General features: G+C 49.3%; 2 protein-coding genes across 2 annotated transcripts; both read left to right on the top strand.

Moving 5' to 3' along the window:
- The first annotated feature begins 4536 nt into the window (after positions 1-4536).
- Positions 4537-7423, top strand: LOC119091618 (uncharacterized). The gene is made up of 4 exons (XM_037214461.1): positions 4537-4702; positions 5008-5075; positions 5920-6048; positions 6980-7423. Exons 2-4 carry the CDS (start codon positions 5067-5069, stop codon positions 7421-7423), a joined length of 582 nt encoding a protein of 193 aa, XP_037070356.1. The 5' UTR covers positions 4537-4702; positions 5008-5066.
- Positions 7403-9495, top strand: LOC119091510 (E3 ubiquitin-protein ligase RNF4-like). Its single transcript, XM_037214354.1, has 2 exons — positions 7403-7632; positions 8411-9495. The coding sequence occupies exons 1-2, from the start codon at positions 7488-7490 to the stop codon at positions 8599-8601; spliced, it is 336 nt and encodes a 111-aa protein (XP_037070249.1). The 5' UTR covers positions 7403-7487; the 3' UTR covers positions 8602-9495.
- Positions 9496-10992: the final 1497 nt, after the last annotated feature.

The raw sequence follows: 10992 nt of genomic DNA, 5'->3' as shown, positions 1-10992 counted from the left end.
CTTTACCTTTGGTACCTGTCCATTGCAAGTATTTGAATGCTGAAGGAAGGGTTTGCCGAATTACCTGAGTGTGTAACGTCACTAACCATTAATTTGTATAGACTGTTTTGAACCCACTGTAAGCCATACCACATCAGCTGACCATATGACGTCACCGGTTTTCGTCTAGGTGTCATGCGCAACAGGCCATGCTCTATCTTTGCCTTTCGTACCTGTTTACTGCAAGCATTCGCGTGCTATATCAAGGTGATGCTGAACCATCTGAGTGCGTGACGTCACTGGTCATGAGTTTATACAGGTTCACTTGGGCAGCCCAATGCAACAAAGCATCATATCCTGTAAAGCATCGCGGGATGATATGACGTCACTGGTATTCGACTCAACATCAGGCGCAACAGGCGATGTTCCATCTTTACCTTTCGTACCTGTCTACTGCAAGCATTCGCGTGTTATATCACGTCATTGGTTAAGAGTTCTTACGGGCTCTTTTCAACCCCCTATATGGTATAATGCTTCAGTTGACGATATGATGTCACTGGTGTTCGACTTAACATCAGGCACAACATGTCATTTTCCATCTTTGCGTTTCGCACCTGTTAAAGTATTGGCGAGCCTAATGATGGCTCTGCCAAATCACCTGAGTGCGTCATCATGAGTTTTACAGGCTATTGTTGGCCGAGTGAAAGCCATTAGGCATCATCTAACGATATGTCGTCACTGGTAATCCACTAAGTGTGTGACGCCATTGGTCATGAGTTTTCCCGCGCCTTTTTGGGCCGACTTAAGGCCATTTGGCATCAGGTAACGATATGACGTCACTGGTATTCAATTAAGCATCAGATACAATATGTCATGTTTCATCTTTACCTTCCGCACCTATCTACTGCAAGTATTCGCGCGCCACATAAAGGCTCTGCCCAATCACCTGAGCGTGTGGTGTGACTGGTTATGAGTTTACGCGGGTTTACCTCGGGCTGACTGAAGGACATCAAGCATCATCTGGCGATGTGACGTCACTGGTATTCAACTTAACACCAGGCGCGACAGGCCATGTTCGTCTTTACCTTTCGTACCTGTCTATTGTAAGCATTGACATGCTTAAGGAAAGCTCTGTGAAATCTCCTGAGTGTGTAATGCCACTGGTCATGAGTTCTTTACGGGCTGCTTTTTTGTACCTATAGGGTACAAGACATCAGTTGACGATATGACATCACTGGTATTTGACTTAATCTCAGGCGCAACAGGCCATGTTCCATCTTTGCCTTTCGCACCTCTATACTGCAAGTATTCGCGCGCTACATAAAGGCCCTGCCGAATCACCTGAGCATGTGGTGTAACTGGTCATGAGTTTACGCGAGCTTACTCGGGCTGACTGAAGGACATCAAGCATCACCTGACCATATGACGTCACTGATATTCGGGCTGTGGCCCAGACTTATGGCCGCTAGGCGGCGCCCTTGATTATTATTTAGCCATCAGGGCATTCCGGACCGTAGCTGCTCAGGGGCGCATTCTGTGATGTCGGGCGGAATAGCTTTGCATATACGTCGGTTTGTGGGCTGGGATCACCTTTGTTTTGTGTTTACTTTTGTTCAAAATTTTAGTCGTTGAAACAGCCCGTTGCGTTTGAAGTTGTTACTTAATGGTGCGCACAATAAAATGAGTGTGCTTAACTATGGTGCATCTCCCACCTCTGCTGCGGAACTCCGTAGCCGTAGGTGGCCAAGTGACCTCCTACCAACTGATGATCAGTGACGTCACATACTCAGGTGATTCGGCGGAGCCTTCATATAGCACGCGAATATTTGCAGCAGCCAGGTACGAAAGGCAAATATGGAGCATGACCTGTTGCGCCTGATGTTTAGTCGAGCACCAGTAACGTCATGTCGTCAGCTGATGCATTTTAACCCAAAATGGGTTCAAAGGAGCCCGTAAAAAACTCGTGACCAGTGACGTCACACACTCAGGAGATTCGACGGAGCCTTCATTCAGCACGTCAATACCTTTAATAAACAAGTACAAAAGGTAAAGAAAGTACGTGGCATGTTGGACCTGATGTTAAGTCGAATAACAGTGACGACGTATCATCCTGTGATGCTTCACGGGAGGTGTTGCTTTGTGGCCTTGGGCGGCCCAAGTGAATCCGTATGAACTCATGACCAGCGACGTCACCCACTCAGATGATTCGTCTGGAGTTTAGTCGATTACCAGTGACGTCATGTCGTCAGCTGATGCTTGATGTCCGTCAGTCAGCCCGAGTAAACCTGCACAAACTCATGGCCAGTTACACCACACGCTCAGGCGAATCGACAGAGCCTTTTTGTAGCGCACGAATACTTGCAGTAGGCAGGTGCGAAAGGTAAAGATGAAACATGGCTTATTGCAACTGATTCGAATACAAGTGACGCCATAACGTTATCTGATGCCTAATGACCTGAACTCGGCCAAAAAAGGCCCGTAAAAGCTCATGACCAGTGACGTCACACACTCAGTGGATTACCAGTGACGTCATTTCGTTAGCTGATGCCTTATGGCTTTCGCTCAGCCAAAAATAGTTGGTAAAAATAATGACCAGGTGACGTCGCACACTCAGGTGACTCGGCAGAGCCATCATTTAACGCACCAATACTTTACAGGTACGAAAGGCAAAGATGGAACATGACCTGTTACGCCTCATGTTAAGTCGAACACCATTGACATCATGTCGCCAACTGATGCATTTTTCCCTATAGAGGGTTCCAAGGAGCCAGAAAAAACTCATAACCAGTAACGTTACACACCCAGGAGACTCGACAGAGCCTTCATTCAGCACGTCAATACTTGTAATAGACGGGTACGAAAGGTAAAGATAGAACATGGCCTGTCGCGCCTGATGTTAAGTCGGACACCAGTGGCGTCATATCATCAGCTGATGCATTATACCGTTTTGGGGTACAAAAGGTCCCGTAAAAAGCTCTTGACCAGTGACGTTACTTACTCAGGAGACTCGACAGAGCCTTCATTCAGCACGCCCATACTTCCAAGAGACAGGTACGAAAGGTAAAGATGGAACATGGCCTGTCGCGCCTGGAGTTTAGTCGAATACCAGTGACGTCATATCGTCAGCTGATGCTTGATGTCCTTCATTCAGCCAGAGTAAACCCGCGTTAACTCATAACTAGTTACCCCACACGCTCAGGTAATTCGGCAGAGCCCCTGTGTCGCGCGAATACTTGCAGTAAATAGGTGCGAAAGGTACAGACGAAACATGGCTTAGATGGAGCATGGCCTGTTGCGCATGATGTCTAGTCGAAACCCAGTGACATCATATCGTCAGCTGATGCCTTGTGGCCTGTAGTAGGCTCAAAAGAGTGTGCAAATTAATGGTCAGTGACGTACACACTCAGGTAATTTGGCAGAGCCTTCCACGGCAATGCTTGCAATGGACAGGTACCAAAGATAAAGGTGGAACATGGTCTGTCGCGCCCGAAGTTCATTCGAATACCAGTGGCGTCACATTTTCAGTCATTGCCGTATGACCTTTCGTCGGCCCAAAAGAGGCCGTAAAAACTCATGACCAGCGACACGCACAGTCGAGTGCCAGCGACGTCACATCGTTAGCTGATGCTTTATGGTCTTTGGTTGGCCGCACAAAAAATCCGCCAATACTTGCAGCAGACATGTACGAAAGGTATAAATGGAGCATGACCTGTTGCCTGAAGTTCAGCCAAATACCAGTGACGTCATATCGCCAGCTGATGCCTAACGGCATTTCGTCGGTCCTATAGGGCCCGTGGAAACCCACGGCCATTGACGTCTTACAGTCGTATAGCAGTGACGTCGCTAGCTGACACCTTGTGGTCTTCAGTTGGCCGAAAAGCACCGTTGGAACTCATGGCCAGTGATGTCACACACTCAGGTGGTTCGGCAGCTTTCATCCAGCACGCCAATGCTTGCTGTAGCTAAGTACAAAGGTAAAAATGAAGCGCGGCCTGTTGCGCCCAGTATTTATTCGAATACCAGTGACGTCACGCTATCCGGTGATACTTCGCGGACCACGACACACCGTGGTCGTGGGGCCTAAGTGCACTCGTATGAAGTGATGATTAGGGACGTCACACATTGGGGTAATTCGGTCAAACCTTTATGCGGCACGCAAATGCTTGCAGCAGACAGGTACGAAAAGTAAAGATGGAACGAGGCCGGCCGCGCCTGATGTTCAATCGAATACCAGTGACGACACATGGCCAGCTGATGCATTACGGCATTCAGTGGACCCAAAAGAGCCTTACACACTCACGACCAGTGACGTCACATACCCAGCCGAATACCAGTGACATCATATCACAAGCAAAAGCCTTATGGCTTTCAGTCGGCCCGGATGAACCCCGATCCCGATCGATGCAAAACCATTTTCAGTGACGTCACAATGTTAGCTGATGCCTCACAGCTTTTGCCCCGCACGACAATACTCGAAACCCTGCAGCTGGCGTAGCTCTTCCCTCCGTCGGCCATCCAGGTACCCAAGTAAAAAATTACCGCCTCTAGTATATTACATTGTGGGGCTTTGTGTTGGAAAGTTATTGGTTGGATAGAAACGTGCGAGAGGTGCGATTGGGAATGTTTCTCCACTGTCGGTGTTAATTCAAATCAGTCGCCCTGTGATCACGTGAAGGATTAATGACTCATGAGTGCTAGATGATTCTACAAAAGTGTCTCACAAGTAGGTATCTGGTATGTGGGAAGGGTATGTTAAGATCAAAGTCAAGATATAGTTTTCTTTCAGTTTACAGAAGTTAAGGCTTGGTGGTACCCAGCAAAATGACCTTAGTAGTAGGTACCCTAAATCCACAATTGCTGTCATTGCTGATGCCCTACAGTTGACTTTCCAAGTACTTGCTGTTCACTGCACATGGCTCATTCATGATGCCATGGCCCAGACTGTGATGTTGTACTGATGCATCTGGTGGTCTTCTGTGCCATTGAGTCTGCTGTTGAGGTTTTGACTATATATTATTTTTGTTTCAGGCTCATTTTGCAGGATTTAAACTGCTGAGGCAGGACACTACCCAAGTGGTGACCTCAATATGGAGACGGTACGTCGTGCGCTGTTATTTGTTGCTGCTTTCCAATAATGAATATTTTGGATGTCATGTAGAGATGGCAACTTTGCCAACCTTTTACGCTCAAGCTTTATCTGAAATTTCATTTGACTTGGCATGTACAAACTGTCTATGTGTGTGTCAATTCTATTCACCTGGAAAAGTTTTCACATGATCTGACCTGACCACTTGTGTGTCAGCCCCATGAGTTCTTAGAAATGCAATTAAGCTGCAAAACAGATTATGATGCATTGAGAGGCCTCCAATATTCCAGTTAACTGTACTAAATTGATATACATGTTCTAGTATAGTGACCAGCTTGGAATACTGACCTGGCTTTCAGTAGCTTCCATACTTTATAACTTTTGATACCCTACCAAAAGCTGAGAGTTAATGCAGTTTTCATGTGTTACACTGGTAGCACTTTCAAAAAGCAACGAAGATTTCCTGATTTCCCAGGCCACAGGGTTTTCTATATGTGACAAAAAGTGTAATGCGTGAGATCAGTGAGTAGTTATAGCAGGTAATTAGGAAATATATTTTAATCTGTCAAGCTGCAGCTGTTTCCAAAGTGCAAATTCAGCTGCTGCAAACCTCATACATGCATGGTATTTATATTTGCATCTCAGATATACAGCATAGCCATAGTGACCTTTGTTTCAAGAGTTTCCTGTACAATTATCACTGTGAGATGAAAAGCAGTGAAATGTTTGTTGGTGTCAGTGTGTAATCATGTGTTTGTAGACTTTGAATTGTTTAAAAACAATCATGGTAATGTCAGTGCTGACATCTGTCATGGGTTGTGGTGCTGTGCTGACTGTAATGCACACTGTTTCAGAGGCACAGGAGGGGATCAAGGCTAGCTCAGTCAACACCCAACTTTATTGACCTGACCTGTGACATTGACTCTGATGGCTCTGAAGATGATGTCCTTTTTGTTGGGGAGGAACTACCTGTTGTTCAAACTGTAAGTATAGGACATGCTTGTTTTGGCTGCTTTACTTTTCCATGCCATTTACCTTGCTACTTTACCTTGCCCTGGTTCATAGGCTGTTGATACAACATGGAACACCATCAATAACTTGGCTTGCCCCTTGTACCTAAAATTATTTTTGGTAATGTGAGCAAGGAACAGCTAAGGTACCTGACAGGAAAAGTGTCAAAAGACCTTGGCCATTTAATTTGATGACTTTTCCACTGTCCCACTGTATATCAATTTTTTGCACTTTATAATGGCTTATGGAAAGTTAAATTCATTGAAGCTTTTGATGGTGTTTTGTTACAAAAGCCTTTGGTCTTCTACAAAAACTAGTCCTGTTTAAAATAAATTAATAAGATACCTTAAATAAATCAAATACTTTGCTTCTGCTTACCACTTATCTGCAGTTAATTGCATATATGTAGGTTCTTATGGAATGACTCAAGCTTGGCTAACACAATTGTGTGAAAACTAATTGCAAGCCTGCTAGGAGCTTGTTTATAGTACTTACGACACTCGATGTTTTTATCCAGGTTGATACTGTTTCTTGATATACAGTGATAGCAGTGGTTGGGGGGCACCTTATTGCACTGTGTATGCATAATTTGCTTGTGCGGCTCTTGCATGCTGATGACGCAGTGTTTTAGCAAAACCAAAGGTGGAACATACTATCACTATTAAATAAACCTTTTGAACATTACAACTTGGTATGCAAGTTCATATGTTATTTTATTTACTGAGCTATTTCCTGAAGTACCATTTTCAGCTGTAACCAGTGACAATGTTATTTACCTTTCAGTCCACCCATCCCAGTGTGTACAATCACATGTGTTGTTAAATCAATCTGCTGTTGTGATGGCAACTTCTTTATACATGCGATTTTCTTGTGATATATGAGGCATTTGCCGCTGGGCAACAGCCAACAGGGGTCATGGAGATGCTGGCGGACCAGCCCGATCCGCAACAGATCACAGCCGCGCCGGCCGCCACCACCGACCATCCTCGCAACGTGGCCGAAGCCGAACTGGAGCGCGATATCTGCGCCCTTACCGTCGAGCTGGACGAGCTGCAAGTGCACGTGAGCGCACAGGACGCTCGGGCGCTGCGGCCCAGCGTGGCGCGGCGCCTGCGCCAGCTACGGCGCGCCTACGACGAGCTGGTGGTTCGCGTGGCGGCGCTGCCGGGCGGCCGCCGGCGCCGCTTCCAGCCGTTTTCTGCGGCCGATTTGCGCCGACCTGGACGCCGTGTACCTGATGCAGGTGGTGGCGCAGCACGAGGGTACCGTGCTCGCGGCCGCCGCGCGGCGCGACGCCGGCGGCTCGCGACGCGGCACCGGCTTCGCGCGGACGAGACGCCGCACTAGCGGCGCCGGCCGAAGGGGTGCCGGGGCCCGAGCGGAGCCGGTACCCCCTGACGCCGCCGCTGGAATGGAGACGGCGTCCCCAGACGCCGCCGCTGGAACGGAGACGGCGCCCCCAGGGACCGCGGCTGGAACGGAGCCGGTGCCCTCAGACGCGGTGGCCGCAGCGGAGCCGAAGCAGACTGGCACTCGTGACAAGAGGACCAGTGACGGTGGGTGCGAGTGGGGCTCCGCTGGGAGGACGGCGCGAGATAGTTATTCGTCGGAAAGGCTTGAGGCTGTTGCTCATGCCAACGCACTGATGTGAGATTGATGTTGCGGTCAAAGAGTGAGCACTAAATGCATTAGAAATGACATTGACGCTCTTGGTAGTAGAATTCCATTTTTCGGACTGTGAAAATAATGTGGGCTGGTTTTCCAGGCATGAAATTGACCTGAGCTACATGAGTTTAAGAAGAAAATATGACACTTGATAAGTTTACGACTTGATGGTGAATTCGCTATTGGACTTGGCAACGTATGAATACGCCGATGATGTATGTATTTGTCTTTCCAAGAACTAATGATACCACTGATCACTGCATGGCGCGCTCAAAGTAGGTTGTGTTAGGAATATGACCCTACCTGAACACATGACACCCCCTGAAACGCCTGCGGTGCAAGATAATGTAATCCGAAATCATTGAACCCGTGCCTGCACGTTGGAATCCTTGCGACACGGTGCGTGGTTATCGGGCTGCGGTAGCGGTGCCGTTAAAGCTCGCATTAATCAGAAGTAAAGCGGGACAAGGGATTGGTATCAGATCAGGCGCTCCGTGCCACCTAGACCGTGGTCACCTTTCAACAAAAATACCGTGCAGCCAAACGGGCACGTTATTTTGTGGCCAGCCTGACTCTACGGTGCCTTCTGTGTGAAGTTCGTGCCGCCCTCTTTGTATTAGGATAGACGGCCCGCGCGGGCGGTTGTGTGACGCCGCATCTCTGCCTCAGGCCTGTGCTGTCCCGTCTGCCTGGAGTCGGTGACGAGCTTGAAGGCGCAACAGCGCGGCTTCCTGGTGACCCGCTGCGGACACTGGTTCTGCGCGCCGTGCTTGAAGGGCTCGATCCGCCGCAGCCGCGAGTGTCCCGTCTGCCGCTCCAGGCTGCCTCAGCGCACCGCCTACAACAGCCTGTATCTGTGACCTGCACCTCTCGGCGCAAACACCCGCCTAGCCCTCACGCGTGAACGGGGTGCGCCTCAGCTGGCCATTCTGCTATTCTGGGCGGCGCCAGATGGAGGCTACCACGGCAGTCTCAGGTGTGAATGACTCGTTTTGCTCAGTGATAATGCGGTGAAGTCTCGTTCTTTGCTGGTGCTCTGGTTTTCCTTTTCAACGATTGTTCTGCGGCGTGGATCGCAGAGGGCATCAGGTTTCACACTGACCTTTACTGAAACCGAAATAAGAAGCTTGGCAGGCCGCGTGACAGCGGGTGCACACCTTTGTTAAAAGGCACTGTACGTTTGGGAATGCTCTCTAATCGCGGGTTGACGTTTCGCCATGATCTCCGATTTACATCACAGTATTCCGAAAGTGCGGACAACCGTTTGGGATAGCTTAATTTAGAAGGTGAGGCGCTGGTCGGCCATAAGAGACAGGAATGAACCGGAAGTTAAAACTGGAAATACCAGGTGGTTATGATTGGTGAACTTTGCATGCCTGCCACATGCTCTTTTCGATCCCTTTGTGGCGATGGGGCACGTGAGCCGCAGTGGTGGCTTTCCTGCGATGTATGCGTTGATATTCCTGCCTAGTGTGCTGCCTAGCTCACTGGCGGTGCGTGCGGTGAGTTGCAGTGTTGTCTGAGACGATGAATGCTTGTCCCGTTATGTTGGATTAGGTAATACACGATTTTACTATAACAATATTGTGAATACACACATTGTTCTTTGAAGGGAAATATCACGTGCTGCTCTGTCTCCTCGATAGATGCGTTTCGTACTTTGTTGGTATGCGTCTTTTATATCGTTAAGTGCCGTTGCATTCGAAAGATGATATCGAGAGGCCCATGCTCGACATCTTTTCCGGAATCGATTCTGACTCTGACTCGTGGCGCATGGGTTTTGTTTCAATTCTGACTTCTGAACAGTATGGCACAGGCTAGGGCTTACTTTGGATTCGGACTCGCGGGGATGCAGCTGATTTTGGGAGTCGATCCCGTCGACAGTGCTTCGCCACGCTAACTGCGTCGTGGTATTCATATAGGCCTGAGAAGCAAATGAAAGCGGTTGACAAGACAGTGCGCAATGCAATAACTTACGTTCCACTTCTCACACACGCGTGGGAGCCGTTCAAACAACCTACCATGTGCCACTTGAATTTAGATGTAAGTCGACAGTCAATTCAATGCCGCCGTGGCCAAGGAGTGCCACCGTGCTTGGGCTGGCTTCTCCGACGTCGAACCCGCCAGAGGAGTCCTGAGGCGTCCAGTGTGCGGGCGTGGGCACGCCGGTTTGTGCTTCCCTGACCAGCCTGTCGTATGAGATACCCTCAGCTCCAGGACCTTGTCAATAAACTTCGGCATGGTCTCGCGGGCGTTGAGCGTCGGAAGAGAGGCCCCTTGTAGTATCGGTGGGGCGCATCGGCCAGCAAGTGACGCATGCTGGCCGCAAAGTTATCCCTGGCTTCCAAACGATCGGACAGCGCTGAGGCGACGTAACCGTGCCGCTGTGCCATCGCTCTGCTGACATGCCTCGCCACCCGGTCCCTGTGGACGTTTCCGTCTCTTGTGTTCTTCAACCGTCAGGAAGTGGAACGTACCAGTTCTGGCGACAGCCAAGTGTGGTGCCGCCACAAATGGCAGATCCAGGATGGTGCCTGGTTGGAGCATCGCAGTTTGTGGGCTGCATGCGAAAGTGCGTCCCGATTTTAAAAAAGAGACATCGGGTTTCACTCTTTTTACCTCAACGAGCGTTTTGGCACCAACTTCTCCCAGAAAAACAGCTTAGATTTGCTCCAGGATCTAGATTTGCGCCATTCTTACTGGCTTGGGCTCTTGAAGGGGTCATGCCCCGGTTGCCTTTCCCCTTGGAGCCGCCCTTGTGCCGCCACAAAACGCGGTTGGTGGAATCGCGAGGCGGACTGCAGGCGATAAACCGAAGCCTGAGGTAGCTTGCCAGGTTCTGCTCTCTTCCAGCCCACTTGACCTTCAGCAGTCGATGAGCCCCCCCCCCCTCCCGACACGCGATAACGTTCTCCACCTGAAGCCCCTGGGCGGAGGTCAATCCCTGCTCATCCATCTTGCTCGGTTGGGCTTTGACTGGCTCTGGCCTTCTCACGAGCCACGTGCGGCTGATGCTCGTGGATGAACATCTTGGCCAGCGATAAAACCATGCGTAGTCCCTGTGTCAAACCAATTTTGCCGCCGAGCTCACCACTGAGTGTGAGTAAGCGGCACCAATCTAATAGTTCTGTGCATAGCTGTAGTGACATTTGGGATGTAGCTTCACAAAACAGGTTCTGGGAGGCCCGTTGCTTGGATTGATCATCTACGTGTCGCAAAATGCGGTTCCCGTCTGATGCTTCCTTGTGTGA

This window comes from Pollicipes pollicipes, unplaced genomic scaffold (genome assembly GCF_011947565.3).
Source record: "Pollicipes pollicipes isolate AB1234 unplaced genomic scaffold, Ppol_2.1 Scaffold_1245;HRSCAF=1455_pilon_pilon_pilon, whole genome shotgun sequence".
Classification (NCBI taxonomy): Eukaryota; Metazoa; Arthropoda; class Thecostraca; order Pollicipedomorpha; family Pollicipedidae; genus Pollicipes; species Pollicipes pollicipes.
The sequence above is the reverse complement of the archived record's forward strand: the minus strand, read 5'-3'. Positions and strand labels throughout refer to the sequence as shown.

Coding starts and splice junctions, on each gene's coding strand:
- LOC119091510 (XM_037214354.1), top strand. CDS start 7,488: ATGGAGACGGCGTCCCCAGACGCCGCCGCTGGAACGGAGACGGCGCCC. Junction 7,633..8,410: donor TGACAAGAGGACCAGTGACG/GTGGGTGCGAGT, acceptor TCTCTGCCTCAG/GCCTGTGCTGTCCCGTCTGC.
- LOC119091618 (XM_037214461.1), top strand. Junction 6,049..6,979: donor AACTACCTGTTGTTCAAACT/GTAAGTATAGGA, acceptor GCTGGGCAACAG/CCAACAGGGGTCATGGAGAT.